The sequence below is a fragment of the Anolis carolinensis genome, unplaced genomic scaffold (assembly GCF_035594765.1).
Source record: "Anolis carolinensis isolate JA03-04 unplaced genomic scaffold, rAnoCar3.1.pri scaffold_7, whole genome shotgun sequence".
Lineage (NCBI taxonomy): Eukaryota > Metazoa > Chordata > Lepidosauria > Squamata > Dactyloidae > Anolis > Anolis carolinensis.
The window spans coordinates 24047554-24068131 of record NW_026943818.1 but is presented as its reverse complement, the minus strand read 5'-3'; the positions used below and the strand labels follow the sequence as shown (position 1 = coordinate 24068131).

General features: G+C 43.5%; 1 protein-coding gene and 1 long non-coding RNA gene across 29 annotated transcripts in view; one reads left to right on the top strand and one right to left on the bottom strand.

The window, feature by feature from the left end:
- Positions 1-2283, top strand: part of LOC134293217 (uncharacterized) — a 291557-nt gene extending 289274 nt beyond the window's left edge. Inside the window, exon 7 of the long non-coding RNA XR_010000237.1 lies at positions 541-2283. This is a non-coding gene — a long non-coding RNA (uncharacterized LOC134293217). The remainder of the gene's footprint in view (positions 1-540) is intronic.
- msi2 (musashi RNA binding protein 2) overlaps positions 1-20578 on the bottom strand; it is a 604855-nt gene that overhangs the window by 102988 nt on the left and 481289 nt on the right. For all 28 annotated transcript variants that reach the window (XM_062960125.1, XM_062960128.1, XM_062960149.1 and 25 more), the window contains one exon: positions 9786-9860. In XM_062960125.1, coding sequence (XP_062816195.1) covers positions 9786-9860 — 75 coding nt within the window. The remainder of the gene's footprint in view (positions 1-9785; positions 9861-20578) is intronic.

Sequence of the window (20578 nt, the reverse complement as noted above, 5' to 3'; positions counted from 1 at the left end):
AACATCACATCGTCCTAGACACTTGGGAAGTGTTCGACTTGTGATTTTGTGATATGAAATCCAGCATATCTTGTTTGCTGTGTCATAATAATAATAATAATAATAATAATAATAATAATACAACATCACATCGTCCTAGACACCTGGGAAGTGTTCGACTTGTGATTTTGTGATATGAAATCCAGCATATCTTGTTTGCTGTGTCATAATAATAATAATAATAATAATAATAATAATAATAATAATAATACAACATCACATAGTCCTAGACACTTGGGAAGTGTTCGACTTGTGATTTTGTGATATGAAATCCAGCATATCTTGTTTGCTGTGTCATAATAATAACAATAATAATAGGGATCTGCACACATCATCCAACAATACCTCACACAGTCCTAAAAACTCAGGAAGTGTTTGACGTGATTCTGTGATACAAAATCCAGCATATAGATCTTGTTTGCTGTGTCATAATATGTCTTTGTGTCAATAATAATAATAATAATAATTAATATTTATTATTATTATTATTATCATCATCAGATATGTGGATGACAACTTCACCATATGGAGCCATGGAGAAGAACAACTCAACAAGTTCCTGGACCACGTCAACAGCATCCACCCAAACATCCAACACAACATGGAAAAAAATGAAGGAAAACTGACATTTCTAGATGTCCTAGTCATCTGCAAACCCAGTCAACAGTTGGACCAAATAGTTTACAGAAAACCTATACACACAAATAAATACCTACATCAAAACTCCACACACCACTCAAGTCAAAAAAGAAGCACAGTCAAAGCCCTGGCAGACTGTGCAACCTCTGATATGGGCGAAACGTCAGGAGAGAATGCTTCTGGAACATGGCCGTAAAGTCCGGAAGACTCTTTACAAAAGTAGTTTCATGTATCATCACTACAACGTGCATATTGCTGTCCGACGACAAAGAAAGGTCCTCAAAGCAATTTAGTTTAAACAGACAAACCACGTTATCAATTTGAGCAAAGAAACCACTTTATCACAGAGCAGGCAAGAAGTGAACGGTGCTTTAGGAAGACACCTTACTTCCAAAATGAAAATTGAGCAAGCAAGGTCTGCATTCCCGTACGGAAAATGTGACTGAATTAGGATTGCTAAAGGCAAGAGTGAAAGAGATGGAGAGGCAAAACAGAGCCATGGTATAATCACCATGAATATAAATACTGTAAATAAAATAAATGAAGGTCAGTCCTGGATTAATACACCCATTGGTACTAGTTTTAGGTCTATGTGCTCCTCACCTAATGCCAGGCGAGGCTGGCATGGAGAGGAGGTGGTGAAATAACAAAATAATCCCTTGTGCCCATGTATTCAACTACCACTGGTGTGCCTGACATTGAAAGCAGGTTAAAACAGGGCTGGCCAAAGGGTCATTGTGAAGCTCAAGCCTCCTTACTCCAACACACCAAGCTCCTCCAGATCCCACAGACACTGAAAATTCCCAAAACCCGCTGGATCAAAAATAAATAAATAACTCAGCTGCCACTTGAATTCAGCTTCTGGCTCAGAAAGCTTCAACAGGAAGCCAGCACTTTCAAAACAACAGCCACGTCTCACCTTCCAAACAATACTGGAGCAGCTAGCCTTAATTACAGCTAGCCCACACTCAAGAATCAGCACAGACTCAGGTTTTTTAAGGCAAAGGGTCCAAAAGACACAGGTTTTTTTTAAGGCTATCTATCCAAGAAAAGAGTAGGCAATCTAAGAAAAGAGTGCACATTCTCAGGTTTTTAAGGAAATCTTAGGCAGGCCTTACCTAAAGAGCAAGCTGCTTTCTTGCTTCCTCTCCTCACGTCTGCATGAACTCAGCTGCCACTTGAATTCAGCTTCTGGCTCAGAAAGCTTCAACAGGAAGCCAGCACTTTCAAAACAACAGCCACGCCTCACCTTCCAAACAATACTGGAGCAGCTAGCCTTAATTACAGCTAGGCCACACTCAAGAATCAGCACAGACTCAGGCTTTTTAAGGCAAAGGGTCCAAAAGACACAGGTTTTTTAAGGCTATCTATCTCAAAGAGGGTTAGGTTATAAGGTTGCAATTCCCATCATCTGCAAAGCATGAGATTTTTCCACTCTGTCTCCTTTGGGAGAGAAGAGGAAGAGGAGAAGGAATAATAATAATAATACCCCTCGATGGGTGTCACCTAAATGCTTGGGAAGTGGTTGACTTATGATTTTGTGATAAAAAATCCAGCATATATATCTCATTTGCTGCATAATAATAATAATAATAATAATAATAATAATAATAATAATCCCCCTTGATGGGTGTCACCTAAATGTTTGGGAAGTGGTTGACTTGTGATTTTGTGATACAAAATCCAGCATATATATATCTTGTTTTCTGCATAATAATAATAATAATAATAATAATAATAATAATAATAATAATAATACCCCTCGATGGGTGTCACCCAAACGCTTGGGAAGTGGTTGACTTGTGATGTTGTGATACGAAATCCAGCATATATATCTCGTTTTCTGCATAATAATAATAATAATAATAATAATAATAATAATAATAATAATAATCCCCCTTGATGGGTGGCACCTAAACACTTTGGAAGTGTTTGACTTGTGATGTTGCAATACGAAATCCAGCATATATATCTCGTTTTCTGCATAATAATAATAATAATAATAATAATAATAATAATAATCCCCCTTGATGGGTATCACTTAAATGCTTGGGAAGTGGTTGACTTGTGATTTTGTGATACAAAATCCAGCATATATATCTCATTTGCTGCATAATAATAATAATAATAATAATAATAATAATAATAATCCCCCTTGATGGGTGTCACCTAAATGTTTGGGAAGTGGTTGACTTGTGATTTGGTGATACCAAATCCAGCATATATATCTCGTTTCTGCATAATAATAATAATAATAATAATAATAATAATAATAATAATAATAATAATAATAACGGGCACACTGGGTGCCGTGCCAAAAGATTGTGATTTTGTGATACGAAATCCAGCATATCTATCTTGTTTGCTGTGATATACAATAATAATAATAATAATAATAATAATAATAATAATACCCCACCTCCATCTCCCCAAGGGGACTCGGAGTGGCTTACATGGGGCCAAGCCCGGACAATAATACTCAGCGGAAAATAAAAACACATGCTGTTTCTTTGTGTCAATAATAATAATAATAATAATAATAATAATAATAATAATACCCATCACTCTCAGCCACCAGGACCCATGACGATGGATATTATTATTATATGAAATCCAGCATATCTATCTTGTTTGCTGTGTCATAATAAAATAATAATAATAATAATATCCATCGTCATGGGTCCTGGTGGCTGAGAGTGATGGGAGCCGTAGCCCAGAGAATACTAGGTTGGGGATGAACTAAAAAAAGTCATGTTCTGAAATCAGTCTATCAATCATCAATCCACTTTTTTGTGATATTATTTATGGATTTGATTAATATATTTTTCTGCAGGACTCTCTAACTGCTCCTGTATTGTTCATATGGATTGGCAGTGGATTTTGGCAAAAGATTCCATTTCTGCACGGCGAGGGAGACGATAATTTCCTCAGGGGAAGCTGGCTTTTTCACCGTCTTATTTTAGCAGAGACACCGGGACCATACTATATTTAGGTTTCATGACACATCTGTCGCGTAATAGGAACTGACACCGGGCCTGCTCTATAATGAACGTGCTTGACACGTCGTAATGAGGGTTAACGGAAGCCACATTCTAATCAAGCCCAAGCTTTGGGGGTACAGATAAGGCAGTGCGTCCCGGCAATTGCTCTTTCCAAGTGACCTCAATTTACTTCCGCGGGGCCTGGGCAGACCCCATCTCCGGCGGAATGGATTCCAGAAGGTGTGCGAATCCAATCCCAACTTATCCGAACATCTGCTCGCAGAATAGACCCTGTGGCCGTCAATCCGGAATTGATCGAGCGCCTTGCTATGAATGGAAGAGATGAAGTGCCTGGTCCCACTTCACACACACACATACACATACACATTTGAGAAGAGCACATCCTCCAAAGCTAGTGCCTAGATTTGAATGGCGACTATGTTGAGAAGTGGTATTTGGATGTGGCTTTCAACTGCATATGGTCAATGTTTTCTCGTATACTTTTTGAGGATGCAAGCGGCAGAGTTTTGTGGGGAAGGAGTTGCCAAGCTCATTCATCGCTATGGTAAGTGCCTAGATTTGAATGGTGACTATGTTGAGAAGTGGTATTTGGGTCTGGCTTTCAACTGCATATGGTAAATGTCTTCTCCTATACTTTTTGAGGATGCAAGCGGCAGAGTTTTGTGGGGAAGGAGTTGCAAAGCTCATTCATCGCTATGGTAAGTGCCTAGATTTGAATGGCGACTATGTTGAGAAGTGGTATTTGGGTGTGGCTTTCAACTGCATATGGTAAATGTTTTCTCCTATACTTTGTTCATTTTTAATTCCAAAACGTAACCTACTTTGTGGATAGCCCTTGTATATAAGGCTCCATTTCTCTCAGTTAAAACTTTGGTTATTATATTGCTATTATTATTATTATTATCATCATCATCATCATCATTATTATTATTATTATTATTATTATTATTATTATTATTATTATTATTGCAGTGTAGTCATAGTAGTAATAAGTCAGCTTTTCCCCCAGTTTGGGACTCAAGGCAGCTTGAATGGTTAAAACGAATTTGTTTCGAAATTTGCCAGCAAATTAAACTACGGCAAGCAACTTATTGCCTTTCTTGAAAGCTATGTAATTATACACATCATTTCATCCTTTAGTAAGTAAAGGTTTCCCCTTGACGATAAGTTTAGTCGAGTCCGACTCTCAGGGTTGGTGCCCATCTCCATTTCTAAGCCTAAGAACCGGCGTTGTCCGTAGACACCTCCTAGGTCAATGATGGGCAACCTTTTGCGCTTGGTGTGTCAAAATTCACCAAAAAACCTTGCATGACTTGGGTGGTGTGTCACTTTGAGAGAAAAAAACCCCATAATTTCGCAATATGTATAGTTTCAATAACAAAAATGTATAATTGTAATATATAACTGTATTTAATAAATCAAAAACTATTTACTACCATTATTTCCATGTACAACAATCTATGGTACCTCTTGCAGTTTCCACACTGATTTCTCTCTATTGTAGTTTCAATGTAGTCATGAATAAGGAATAATATAATAATAATATAATAGTAATAATATAATAATATACTACAATAATAATAGAATGATTATATATATATATATATAGATAGATAGATAGATAGATAGATAGATAGATAGATAGATACTAGCTTGGGGACCCGGCGGTGCCTGGGTCTTTTGAGAAACCTGTGTGGCAAGTTTGGTCCAGATCCGTAGTCGGCTGGGTTCAGTGTTGTCTGTATAAGGGTGAACTACAACTCCCAGAGGCAAAGGATAATCACCCCGAAACCCTGCCTGTATGCTCAGTTGGGCATGATGAGACGGTGTACCAAGTTTGGTCCAGATCCAAAGTCGGCTGATTTCAGTGCTGTCTATTTAAGGGTGAACTACAACTCTCAGAGGAAGAAGTGAGTGAAGCTACTTGGTCCATCCTCCCCCAATCTACCCCCTGACAGAAAGGGGTTCATGGGGGTTCTGTGGGCCAAATTTGGTCCAGTTCCGTCACTGCTGGGCATCGCAGTGGCCTGTGGGATTCATAGCGATTGAAAGTACTACAAATCCCATCACCAATGGGCCATCGTCCCACCAACGGCACCAGGCCGTAAAGTGCATCATGGGGGTTAAGCGTGCCAAGTTTAGTCCATGTCAGTGATTCCTGGCGGTTACAGTGGCCTGTGAAAGTGGCGGCCAATCAGAAAGCTGCCACATACAAACATACAAACATTCACTTTTTTATTATATATACTAGCTGTGCTCGGCCACGCGTTGCTGTGGCTAGGACTAAATTTTTCTTTTCTTTTTGTTGTATGAACGTAGAGGTGTGGATGAGAGGTTGTGCTGTCAATTTTCGAGGTTGTGGGGCGTTTAGTTGTTTTGTCCGGTGCCGTGATTCCATTACCCTTTTATATATATTAATATGTGTGTGTGTGTGTGTAAAATGTGCATAATTCCCATGGAGTAAACAACAAAACCACTGGACCAAATCACACCAAATTTGGCCACAAAAGACATTAGTCATCCAATCAATCTGCATGTGGCAGTATGTCAGCAAAAATGGCTAGGCATGTCAGTTCTGACACGTGTGTCATAGGTTGGCCATCACTGTCCTAGGTCATGTGGTCGGTGCATGGAGTGCTGTTACTTTTCCGCCAAAGCGGTACCTATTGATCTACTCACATTTGCATGTTTTCGAACAGCTAGAAGCTGCGGCTAACAGCAGGATCCCACGGATTTGGACAACCAACGTTCCGGCCAGCAAGGTGAGATCTCAATCTCTACTCCTCATTTTTTGCTTGGTAAATCCCAACACTGTGCAACCACGTCTTTCGAGCCATTTGCTCAGCCAGGTGCCGGCCGACTTGTGGATGCAACGGTGACAAACCAAGCAAAGGATCAGAAGTGTTAATTGCCACAAAATCTGGATTCCCAACTCTCCCTGGTAGGCTAGTAGACCACGCGTCCATCAGCGAGAGCTTCAATTTCACAGTAAATGCTCCACTGGGTCATCTTTGGCAGCTGATGCTTCTTGCGCCCACGATGAGTGTGGAAGTGTTTGGAGTTTTCTTATTGCAAACGGAGAAAAGAACTATTGGGATCTATTTTACACTCCCACTGCTGGAGGCGAACAGGACAGGCTCCACAAAAGGGTAGCGAGTTCTCAACAATACTTATTAGCGCAAGGACATTTCGCTTGCTTTTAATAGAAGTGGAACTTTGCATCACATGAACCAGACAGGCTGATTACTCAGATTCTTATTCTGAAACTTAAACCATTAACGTAATTCTTCCCACCACATCTATTTATGTAAAAGGGTAATGAAATTTCGGCCTAGGACAAAACAACAAAACGACACATCCCAGAAACACTAAACTTGGCAGCACAACTTGGCAGCACAGCACACATCCATGCCTCTAAAAATAAAATAAAAATAAAATCCTAATTCGAGAGAGAGGAATAATTGTTTTTATCCAGTTGCTGCCAGTTAGAAGCTACGCTCCGCCCACTTGGTCTCCTAGCAATCCACTCAGCCCAGGGGACAGGCAGAGTTAGGCCTCACTTAGGCCTCTTCCACACTGTCTATAAAATACAGATTATCTGATTTGAACTGGATTATATGGCAGTGTAAAAGGGGCCCCTGATGGCACAGTGTGTTAAAGCACAAAGCTGCTGAACTTATGGACCAAAAGGTCCCAGGTTCAAATTGTAGGAGCGGAGTGAGCGCCCGCTGTTAGCCCCAGCTCCTGCCAACCTAGCAGTTTGAAAACATGCCAGTGTGAGTAGATCAATAGGTACCGCTCTGGCGGGAAGGTAACGGTGCTCCATGCAGTCATGCCAATGGCCACATGACCTTGGAGGAGTCTACGGACAACGCCGGCTCTTCAGCTTATAAATGGAGATGAGCACCAACCCCCAGAGGTTTTCAAAGTAGGTATTTTGATGTTGCTTGTGAACTGCCTCAGGTAGTAAATAACAAATAACTTTGGCATCCTCAGTCATATCTGCGGGAGGTAGTGACACCAGGTTGTACATTACTGACCCAAGCAGGCAAGTGGAAACTACATATTAGTCCATGTGTACAGCAATTAAGGTTGATGAGGCAAGCATTCATAAACTTTGAAAATGGGTGGAAGTAAATGACGGCTCATTGCTGCTGTGTTATCCCACAAGGGATACCTCTGTCTATGCACAATTGTTGTCTTGTCAGTGTATAAATGGCATTAAATGTTTCCTGCATATGTATGTTCTGTGATCCGCCCTGAGAAGGGCGGGATATAAATACTGTAAATAAATAAATGAAATATCTTCACTACTCTGAGGATGCCTGCCATAGATGTGGACAAAATGTCAGGAGAGAATGCTTCTGGAACATGGCCAGCCCGGAAAACAGACAACAACCCTATCTTCAATACCGTTTCGAGGTGGATGGACCTTTCTTCTTTGGAGGTCTTACCAGGCTGGGTCCCAGAAGCAGCAACAGCAGAAACGGGACCTGGCGGGGTGAGGGAGGGAGCGAGGGAGGGAAGGCCTTTGCCATCCTCCGTCCCTCGCTCACTCACCCAGCCGGTTTCCAGCAGCACCAGGACCTGACGGGGTGAGTAAGCGAGAGAGCGAGCGAGAGAGGCCTTTGCCGCCCTCCTTCACTCGCCTGCCTTCCGTCCCTCGCTTGCTCACCCGGCTGGGTTCCAGCAGCACTGGGACCTGGCAGGGTGAGTGAGTGAGAGCGAGCGAAGGAAGCCTTTGCCGCCCTCTTTCACTCACCCACCCTCCGTCCCTCGCTTACTCACCCAGCCGGTTTCCAGCAGCACCAGGACCTGACGGGGTGAGTAAGCGAGAGAGCGAGTGAGAGAGGCCTTTGCCGCCCTCCTTCACTTGTCTGCCTTCTGTCCCTCGCTTGCTCACCCAGCTGGGTTCCAGCAGCACTGGGACCTGGCAGGGTGAGTAAGTGAGAGCGAGCAAGGGAGGCCTTTGCCACCCTTCTTCATTCACCCGCCCTCCGTCCCTTGCTCGCTCACCCGGCCGGGTTCCGGCAGCACCGGGACCTGGCAGGGTGAGTGAGTGAGAGTGAGCAAGGGAGGCCTCTGCCACCCTCCTTCACTCGCCTGCCTTCTGTCCCTTGCTCGCTCACCCAGCCGGGTTGCGGCAGCACCGGGACCTGGCGGGGTGAGTGAGTGAGAGCGAGCGAGGGAGGGCCTTTGCCGTCGGATAATACGGAGTGTCGGATAAGTGGAAGTCGGAGAAGCGGGGCTCTACTGTATTATTTCCGCAAGGACTGCCTTTCCACCCAGTTCCCACTGCTTTTATTTTGGCTGAACTCGAGTTTCTTAATAAACCCATCCTTCCCCGTGTCTGCAGTTATGGAACGCAGAGCAAGGTGGCACAACCTCACACTGGCGACGTGCATTAATGAACTTGAACATACAGTGGCACAGTTTCCTCGCTGTGGGCTCCTGGTGGGTGGTGGCTATTAGCAAGCAGCGGCGAATTGGCTTCACTGCTCTCCCCAGAAGTCCTGCAGCGGGAGAAGGAAAGTGTGCACTGCTCCCAGCCCTAATATCACACAGACAGCGCCTTTCTGGCATCTCCGGTTTAAGCCTGAAGTGTTGCTGGCATGAAACAAAACGCACAAACTGCCTGTTGATAGTGCCAGCGACGCAATGGAAGGGGCTGTTCATTACCGGCAGGAGGGGATGCTTAAAAGCCAGCTAGCCTACCATTTCCAAACCTCGGGAGTCCCCAAAAGTGACGACGGGCGGGATTAAAGTCGGGAGCGGCGGATCTGAGAGCTGCGCAAAAATGGAAGCAAAGGGTACCGGAAACAAACAAACATTAAGTCGAATCCTTGGCCTGCGCACAGATCCCGGAGCAGAAAATATAGAAAGGCTTAGTTAAAGTCTATCTTCTATGCTTTTGCTTGTTTCTCAAATAACCAGTACCAATTAATACTTAAAGTGAATCTAAATTAGTTTTTCATCTCGATGGAAAATTATACCAGAAAGAAAAGCGGGTGGAAAAGGTCCCTTTCTCAGGGATCTCCAAATCTCCAAATATTTTTTTCAAGAGTCTCAATATGTTTACACAATACGCATCCAAGTCACACCTACCTGGGAACTGATAACTGTAACTGGGGGCAAATCCAGGGTATCCTCGGCCATAGGTGGCGACAAAATTTGGGTAACCTGGAACAGAAAAGGGTTTCAAAAGAGAGAGAACGTGAGGCAGGATTTCGAAACACGGCATGCATCTCGAAGAATATTGACATTTTAACAACGCATACAAAGGACACAATCAATGCTAAGTATTTATGAATAATTTCAGCGTGTTCGTATAAAGTTCAACGGATAATAGCGAACCCAACCCTGCAAAGTAGGTCTGTATTATATCTAAAGCTGAGGCTGCTGCTCTGATCTCGTGCTCTGTCTGACGCTCGCAACTCATAATTAAAATGCACTCCACTCGCTCCAAGTCCAAGGACTTTGCCTCTCCTTTTTTTTGAGCTGGGAAGAGTAAATGCCAAATGCTAAGGCTAAGCACATAGAACAGGTTTGCTCTGACATTTGGAGAGCTTACCACAAATGTACTTTGCTTCGGAACTATTGACAGTTGGAGATTAAGGTACTAGTAATGCTTCATCCCAAGAGTGTGGAGGACAACTGTTAACACATCCAAAGAGTCAGAGGCAGAAGAGACCAAGGAGCCATGAAGACCAAGAGATTTTGTTTTTACAGGGACAGACACTTAACATAACGGCCGCCATTCGTTTTCATGAAGCACAGGTGTAGGGGCAATGACGTGCCGGGACTCCTGCGGTCCCACTGAAGACAAAAGCCCCGTCCCGGTGGAGAGGGCGTTACGTTTCGTGGTTTACGTGTTGGGATGTCAGGATGTGACCGCCCAGCATTCACACTAAGCTGACCTGTTCCCATCCTGCCAGAGCAACTGGAATGGAGATAACCTAAATGATGAGGGCCATCTGGTTGGGAGGATTGATTTGTGGCATGCTCTGGCCTCCGAAAAGGGAAAGGAATATCGAGCCTGGGAAAGGACTATTGCAAGAGTGTGTGTTTCAGCAATGAAACAGTTAACAGCAGGCTAGTTTTGACTGACAGCCTGTTGTGATTGCTATGACCTATCAGGCATGATTTCCGGCTTTGGAGATCGGAACTTGCTTCGGACTGAGGAATGTGCTTTCTTATCTCTGAGTGTGTTGAGCTGGTGCTTGCCGAGGTGAGAGGCTAAAGAGAAATGCCAGCTCAGAGCGATGGCTTTTGCTGTGCTTTGTAAATATGTTTGTAGATATTGGACTTCAGACTACTGATGTGTTTGTGTCTGACACTGAACAGAGGAATTGGTGAGGCAGCCAATTGCAACCAATTCATCAGGGTGCTGGAGAAGATGATTGATGGTGTTTGAAGAAACCCACCCAGCACACACCCTGACCCCCAAGCTGACAGACAATACATAAAGAGAGATAAAGGCTTTTCCCATCTTTTCCATTTCCAGCAGCTTAGCAGTTTAACCCATTGCGCTAAGCCTGTGCTAAGCATTGAAACTTAAACCTAAGGCCCAACCAAGTCCTGACTTAACTTGGATTTTTCTTTTTCAGTTCTTCTGGAAAAGACTGTTGGGCTAAACCGCTAGCTGCATATAGGACTACTACTCTATACACTTGGATCCGAATTCCCATTCCACCATAGAAGTTATCCTGATGTTGTCAGATTTCAACTCCCAAAATCCCCGAGTACTGGCGATGTTGGCTACCGACAAAAACATCCGGAGAAATACAGCTTGATACAGCCAAACATCTGAAGAAATACAGCTTGATGTTTGTGTGTTTGTTTAAAGGATATATATATTAACATATAGGCAGTGTGGAAGAGGCCTAAGTGAGGCCTAACTCTGCCTGTGGCTGAGTGGCTTGCTAGGAGACCAAGTGGATGGAGCTTAGCCTTCTAACTGGCAGCAATTGGATAAAAACAATTATTCCTCTCCCTCTAATTAGGACTTTATTTTTCTTTTCTTTTTGTTGTATGAACGTAGAGGCATGGATGAGGGGTTGTGCTGCCAAGTTTAGTATTTCTGGGATGTGTAGTTTTGTTGTTTTGTCCTAGGCCGAAATGTCATTACCCTTTTATATATATTGATCGAGGGGAATCCTTCTATTGATTCTAATCTGGGTCAAACTCTTCATGCAATATTTGCTCTCTTGCCAAGGGTCCGTCCCTCCCGTTGCATTCACGTAACGCCAACATGCTCAATTTATTTTGCCAACATAGCCTGTCCCCCTCCACTTCAGATGAGATTTAGACGTCCATATTGTTTGCTATTAATCATCATTTAGAGGTGGAACATTAAATGCTTGGATGAATTTTGATTACTAATTATGACAGGATGGGTTTGAGCATGCAACGCAAAAACCGCGAGGGCCAAACAATGCTCCGTGGCTTTCAATGCACGCACATCTCCCGCTCTCGTTTTCCATCGTCACAAAGCAATCCTTCTCGAAATTGGTTGGATCGTTCAGAGGTGGCTTTTGCAAACCATTTCTCTTCCCATCCCAATCGTCATGGATCATTTCTGACTCGGGCGGCAGCGTCCAGCAAGACTGAAAAATCCACCTCGAAGTGCCGTTTTGAATCAGATGCTATTTTGCTCCGTAATAAGGGCTCGCTGCAGGGTCAACGGGGTAATGAGTTTGTCACACTACATTTGAGGCGGCCGCTTCCAACAATTAACGGCCGGACTGCGGATGTGTAACAATACAGTCGGGCCCACGATCACAGGATGGACCACATGAACCATTTTTCAAGAACAGCCCACTTGCTTCATTTCCCAGGTATGGAACAATACAGTAGAGTCTCACTTATCCAAGCTAAACGGGCCGGCAGAAGCTTGGATAAGCAAATATCTTGGATAATAAGGAGAGATTAAGGAAAAGCCTATTAAACATCAAATTAAGTTATGATTTTAGCTTGTAAATCGCCTAGAGCATCTTGGATGATGATGATGATTTTACAAATTAAGCACCAAAACATGTTATACAAGAAATTTGACAGAAAAAGTAGTTCAATACGCAGTAATGTTATGTTGTTTACAAATTTAGCACCAAAATATCATGATATATTGAAAACATTGACTGCAAAAATGGCTTGGATAATCCAGAAACCTGGATAAGCGAGGCTTGGATAAGTGAGACTCTACTGTACCTACAAGTGGATTCCCAAGCAAATGTCATGTATACATAAATGTATAAATAATCCACATAATCTGCTTTGAACTGGATTATATGAGTCTACACGGACATATCTATATATATAAATGAGTGATGGCATCACAGCGACCAACAAAAAAACAAAACTAAAGACCCCCCCCCAACCTCGAAATTTGACAACACCATCATCCATGCCTCTAGGTTGATACAACAAAAAGAAAAGAAAAGTCCTAAAGAAATAATTGTTTTTATCCAATTGCTGCCAGTTAGAGGACTAATCTCTGCCCACTTGGTCTCCTAGCAACCAACTCAGCCAAGGGACAGCCAGGGTTCAGTTAGGGGACTGGCAGATTTAGGCCTCACTTAGGCCTCTTCCACAGATTATCTAATTTGCAATGGATTATATGGCAGTGTAGACTCAAGGCCCTTCCACACAGCTATATAACCCATTTATAATGGACTTAATGTCAGGGGAAAACCTTTACCCTTTACCTTAACTACTACCAATTCCTCAATACTTTATTTCCCATACCACCACTCTTCGCCACAGCAACGCGTGGCCGGACACAGCTAGTACTGTATATATTCGAGTATAAGCCTAGTTTTTCAGCCCTTTTTTTTAAGACTGAAAAAGCCCCCTCGGCTTATACTTGGCTTATATTTGGGTCAGCTTATACTCGAGAATATATGGTACATTTATTATTTTTCTCTCTTATTGTTGCTACTGTTACATTTATTTTACTCTATTTTTATTATTAATACAGTAGAGTCTCACTTATCCAACACTCACTTATCCAACGTTCTGGATTATCCAACGCATTTTTGTAGTCAATGTTTTCAATACATTGTGATATTTTGGTGCTAAATTTGTAAATACAGTAATTACTACATAGCATTACTGCGTACTGAACTACCTTTTTGGTCAAATTTGTTGTATAACATGATGTTTTGGTGCTTAATTTGTAAAGTCATAACCTAATTTGATGTTTGATAAGCTTTATTATCCAACATACTCGCTTATCCAATGTTTTGCCGGCCCGTTTATGTTGGATAAGTGAGGCTCTACTGTACATTCATTATTTTTCTCTATTATTGTTGCTACTGTTACATTTTTTTAATTCTATTTTTATTAATAATAATACATTTATTATTTCACTCTGATCTTATTATTACAGTAGAGTCTCACTTATCCAAGCTAAACGGGCCGGCAGAAGCTTGGATAATAAGGAGGGACTAAGGAAAAGCCTATTAAACATCAAATTAGGTTATGATTTTACAAATTAAGCACCAAAACATCATGTTATACAACAAATTGGGCAGAAAAAGTAATTCAATACGCAGTAATGTTATGTTGTAATTACTGTATTTACAAATTTAGCACCAAAATATTGAAAACATTGACTACAAAAATGGCTTGGATTATCCAGAGGCTTGGATAAGCGAGGCTTGGATTAGTGAGACTCTACTGTAATAATACATTTATTATTTCAGTCTGATGTGATTATTATTATGGTCATGTAAGTGTGATTTATTGTTATAATTGTATTATTTTACTTTGTTTAATAATGTGTTATTATGTTGTTATGTAATGTTTGTGTTTGCTTTTATGACTGTAAACCGCCCTGAGTCCCATCCGGGAGATAGGGTGGTATATAAATAAAGTTTTATTATTATTATTATTATTATTATTATTATTATTACGGTAAAGGTAAAGGTTTCCCCTGATGTTAAGTCCAGTCGTGACCGACTCTGGGGGTTGGTGCTCATCTCGATTTCTAAGCCAAAGAGCCGGTGTTGTCCGCAGATACCTCCAAGGTCATGTGGCTGGCAGGACTGCATAGCGCGCCATTATCTTCCCGCCAGAGCGGTACCTATTGATCTACTCACATTGGCATGTTTTCGAACTGCTAGGTTGGCAGGAGCTGGGGCTAACAGTGGGCGCTCACTCTGCTCCCGGGATTTGAACCTGTAACCTTTTGGTCCACAAGTTAATTTTAATCTATGTTAATTTTATCAATATTTGTATGTTTGTATTTTTTATCCTTTACAATTTTATCTTGTAAATCGCCTAGAGCATCTTGGATGGAGGGCGATTAATAAGTAATCAAATGATGATGATGATGAAGTTCAGCAGCTCAGCGCTTTAACACACTGAGCCACCAGGGGCTTGTTCCTTACACGTTGCAATTTTGGAGAAGGCAAACACATAAAGTTTGCATAGGAGGACTGAACCTTTAAATAGAAAGAAAACAGTCTAGAAGACTGGAACACGCGAGCCCCGAAATGTCCCAAACGGGATGAGAGCACGCACTAAGGACACCTGTGTCACCCGCCGCCCACGCTCCCCGGTGCCCCACCACCTTCCAACAACAAAGACAAAATACACAGCTGACTGGATCGTGGTTCTCGCCCATATATCCCATCACGGAACATTTCTCGAGGTCAGGCAGATGAAATCATAAATTTATAATACAACATTACTTCAATTTTCCTCTTCATTTGCCGCCGCGACGCCCGGCTCTGCTCTAACGAGTCCGCGCCCGATCGGCACCGGGAGAAATTGGCCGGCTGAATATCAATAGCACATTAACACCATGCCCATGTGGACGCTTCATCAAGCCACATTACGGGCCGGCCGGCCTCTCCGCCATTTCCCATTTAGCTGCCATTCTCGCCTTGCAATGGGTCCTGAGCAATTTATTTGCTTCAGTACTTCTGGCGAATGATCAATCTTGCCGTAATTATCTCTTGTCACTAAACTGAAAAATCCAGGCTTTGCCTCGATTACCTCCCTTGAAGAGAGGACTTCCTACCCCATGAAAGGAAAAAACTCAATCAACAACCAAAACACAACTTTTCCCCTGCTTTCCCAGTGTTGGCTGGGGATAACCTGCTTTTCGGGATTGCATCCGTCCCAAGGTTTCATAGAAATGTGGAGATGATGGAAGTCACTAATGAGGAAGGTAAACAGAGGACAAAGTGGCATCATAAAATGGCATTCCTCGTATACGATGGGGAATATGGAATATTTTCAAGCCACTGGTAGCTGAAACTGTGGATATGGAGGGCCATATCCCACATGATGTCACACGTGTGGGAGGAAAGAAACAAAAGTGTCCATGAATCTTCAGGACTGAGGCAGGAGATAGCAAGAACATCATCTTGGCCTTCAAGCATGACTCTGTGGTCAACTCCGTTGCCATTCTGAGACCATAAGACTGGATCTCGGTCCTCTAGCGTGACTGTGGCCAACTCCGTTGCCATTCTGAAATCGTGAAACTAGATCTCGGTCCTCTAGCGCAACTATGTGGACAACTCCATTGCTATTCTGAGACCATAAGATTGGATCTCGGTCCTCTAGCGTGACTGTGGCCAACTCCATTGCCATTCTGAAATCATGAGACTGGATCTCGGTCCTCTAGCGCAACTATGTGGACAACTCCATTGCTATTCTGAGACCATAAGATTGGATCTCGGTCCTCTAGCGTGACTGTGGCCAACTCCATTGCCATTCTGAAATCATGAGACTGGATCTCGGTCCTCTAGCGCAACTATGTGGACAACTCCATTGCTATTCTGAGACCATAAGATTGGATCTCGGTCCTCTAGCGTGACTGTGGCCAACTCCGTTGCCATTCTGAAATCGTGAAACTAGATCTCGGTCCTCTAGCGTGACTGTGGCCAACTCCGTTGCCATTCTGAAATCGTGAAACTAGATCTCGGTCCTCTAGCGCAACTATGTGGACAACTCCATTGCTATTCTGAGACCATAAGATTGGATCTCGGTCCTCTAGCGTGACTGTGGCCAACTCCGTTGCCATTCTGAAATCGTGAAACTAGATCTCGGTCCTCTAGCGCAACTATGTGGACAACTCCATTGCTATTCTGAGACCATAAGATTGGATCTCGGTCCTCTAGCGTGACTGTGGCCAACTCCGTTGCCATTCTGAAATCGTGAAACTAGATCTCGGTCCTCTAGCGTGACTGTGGCCAACTCCGTTGCCATTCTGAAATCGTGAAACTAGATCTCGGTCCTCTAGCGCAACTATGTGGACAACTCCATTGCTATTCTGAGACCATAAGACTGGATCTCGGTCCTCTAGCGTGACTGTGGCCAACTCCATTGCCATTCTGAAATCATGAGACTGGATCTCGGTCCTCTTGCGCAACTATGTGGACAACTCCGTTGCCATTCTGAAATCATGAGACTGGATCTCGGTCCTCTAGCGCAACTATGTGGACAACTCCGTTGCCATTCTGAAATCATGAGACTGGATCTCGGTCCTCTAGCGCAACTATGTGAACAACTCCGTTGCCATTCTGAAATCGTGAGACTAGATCTCGGTCCTCTAGTGCAACTATGTGGTCAACTCCGTTGCCATTCTGAGACCATAAGACTGGATCTCGGTCCTCTAGTGCAACTATGTGAACAACTCCGTTGCCATTCTGAAATCGTGAGACTAGATCTCGGTCCTCTAGTGCAACTATGTGGTCAACTCCGTTGCCATTCTGAGACCATAAGACTGGATCTCGGTCCTCTAGTGCAACTATGTGAACAACTCCGTTGCCATTCTGAAATCGTGAGACTAGATCTCGGTCCTCTAGCGTGACTGTGGCCAACTCCGTCGCCATTTTGAAATCGTGAGACTAGATCTCGGTCCTCTAGCGCGACTATGTGGACAACTCCATTGCCATTCTGAGACCATAAGACTGGATCTCGGTCCTCTAGTGCAACTATGTGGACAACTCCGTTGCCATTCTGAAATCGTGAGACTAGATCTCGGTCCTCTAGCGCAACTATGTGGCCAACTCCGTTGCCATTCTGAAATCGTGAGACTAGATCTTCGTCCTCTAGCGTGACTGTGGCCAACTCCGTTGCTATTCTGAAATTGTGAGACTAGATCTCGGTCCTCTAGCGCAACTATGTGGCCAACTCCATTGCCATTCTGAGACCATAAGACTGGATCTCGGTCCTCTAGCGTGACTGTGGCCAACTCCGTTGCCATTCTGAAATCGTGAGACTAGATCTCGGTCCTCTAGTGCAACTATGTGAACAACTCCATTGCCATTCTGAGACCATAAGACTGGATCTCAGTCCTCTAGCGTGACTATGTGGGCAACTCCATTGTCATTCTGAAATCGTGAGACTAGATCTTGGTCCTCTAGTGTGACTAGAGCCACGGAAGATAAAGTAGAACCACAGCAATGGATCCTTTAGATCCATTGCCTCACACACATTTGAGAAAAGGTGAGAAGAAAGGGCCTCTGGGATACTGATGGTCCTCCTCATGGGACAGTCACCCCAGACTGGCATCTCCCACCTTGTTGAAAGGAGCTGAAGCAAAGCCTGGACGGAGTCTCCAGTGTGGATTTGAACGCTCAATATTTGGTGCCCGAGAACCGACTCCAACCCTCCACCCATCGGGATCTGAATTGCCAAGTACTGTCTCCGTTTTGTCGAGGAAAGAATAATTTGCTTGTATTGATTTTGAAATCAAGGATCAGTAGCCTGACATGTTCAGGCCCTTTGGAGCTTAACAGCCAAGTTAGTTTACCTTTCAATTTGTCGCAAAGCTATTACCAGAGGACGAATACGTACAGCTTGACTTGGAAGTAGCCCCATTAATCTTGACGGGAATTACTCCCTAGTATGTCTGTATGTGGGAGAGACTGTGTACGAGGGTTGAATGAAAAGTAATGCCTCCACCTTCGTAACTCCTCAACAGATGGCAGTCCTGGTCTGCGACAGGCACTGGCTTGTTTAGTAGAATCTCCTCTACAGTTCCATTTGGCGGGAAGCCTTAGCATTGAACGGTTGGGTTGTTAAAGTGCGAAGTATGGAAGCCTGCGCAGACGGTCGGTCAAGTACTTCGCACTTTAACAACACAACTGTTCAATGCTAAGGCTTCCCCGTCTGCGCAGGGTTCCATACTTCGCACTTTAACAACACAACCGTTCAATGCTAAGGCTTCCCCGTCTGCACAGGGTTCCATACTTCACACTTTAACAACACAACCGTTCAATGATAAGGCTTCCCCGTCTGCGCAGGGTTCCATACTTCACACTTTAACAACACAACCATTCAATACTAAGGCTTCTCCGTCTGCGCAGGGTTCCATACTTCGCACTTTAACAACACAACCGTTCAATACTAAGGCTTCTCCGTCTGCGCAGGGTTCCATACTTCGCACTTTCACAACACAACCATTCAATACTAAGGCTTCTCCGTCTGCGCAGGGTTCCATACTTTGCACTTTAACAACACAACCGTTCAATGCTAAGGCTTCCCCGTCTGCACAGGGTTCCATACTTCGCACTTTAACAACACAACCGTTCAATGCTAAGGCTTCCCCGTCTGCACAGGGTTCCATACTTCGCACTTTAACAACACAACCGTTCAATGCTAAGGCTTCCCCATCTGCGCAGGGTTCTATACTTCGCACTTTAACAACACAACCGTTCAATGCTAAGGCTTCCCCGTCTGCACAAGGTTCCATACTTTGCACTTTAACAACACAACCGTTCAATGCTAAGGCTTCCCCGTCTGCACAGGGTTCCATACTTCGCACTTTAACAACACAACCGTTCAATGCTAAGGCTTACAGCCAAATGGAACTAACTGTAGAGAGTCTACTGAACAAGCCTGTCCCTGCCATATACCAGGACTGCCATCTGTTGAGGAGTTATGAAGGTGGAGGCATTACTTTTCATTCAACCCTCGTAATATACAGTTGGGTCCTAATAGCAACTCAAGGCAGCAGGTCTTTCCTTGCCTTGAGCCTCACAAATGGAGCGTCTCCTCTAGAAGACTGACTTTCCTTGAAGGGCACAAACCGCTGCTGCTATGCATGACTGCCGCTCACTTAGATTGAACGTGGGCACTAATGCAGAGCCGGGGCCTGGCGCCCGCAGCAATATTAAAGAGATTTCCTGGAATTAGATGTTCGCATCAGGTAGTATTTCAGTGGTCCAGACTTATAAATTTGACTGGCTGAGCTTTTTGCGGCCAGGGGCGGTAAAGGAGCTGCTGAGTTCCAAGTCTTAAGGTATCAGGTTTGAAGAGGATCAAGGCTAAGATCCTTGTTTTTCCACAAAAGTGGTAAATGCAAGAAAGCTTTGGATAGAGGCAGGGAGCATACTTGAAGGGTTGCCTTCAAAATGGAATATAGATCCATAATGCAAAGGGTATCTTCCCTCTAGGACCTCCTCTTTCTCGAGGGATGAACGAATACTGAGCTTGTTTTGTTGGAAATAGCAACCTCCCAAATCTTTCACTATTTATTTGTTAACCTATCTATTTGCTAACCCGTATTCTATGTGTAAGTTGATTTGCCAGTGTAACTGTACCTCTTTGGTGTGGGAAGAGTTAGAGACGTGATCGTACTGAGCATGTTCAGACTCAGGACTCTATTTTGTAGTCAGTCACCTCAGTAGAGGTAGATGCATGTTTGCTTGGACTTCAGTGGAGGTAAGCGAAGAGACCTCCAAAGACCATCTAGATGGTCCCATAAGACCATAAGTAAGCAAAGATACCTCCAAAGACCATCTAGATCGGGGTCCCCAAACTAAGGCCCGGGGGCCAGATGCAGCCCTCCAAGATCATTTACCTGGCCCCTGACCTCAGTTTTATAATACATTTTTATATCAGTTTTAATAATATAATATATTGTATATATATATATATAT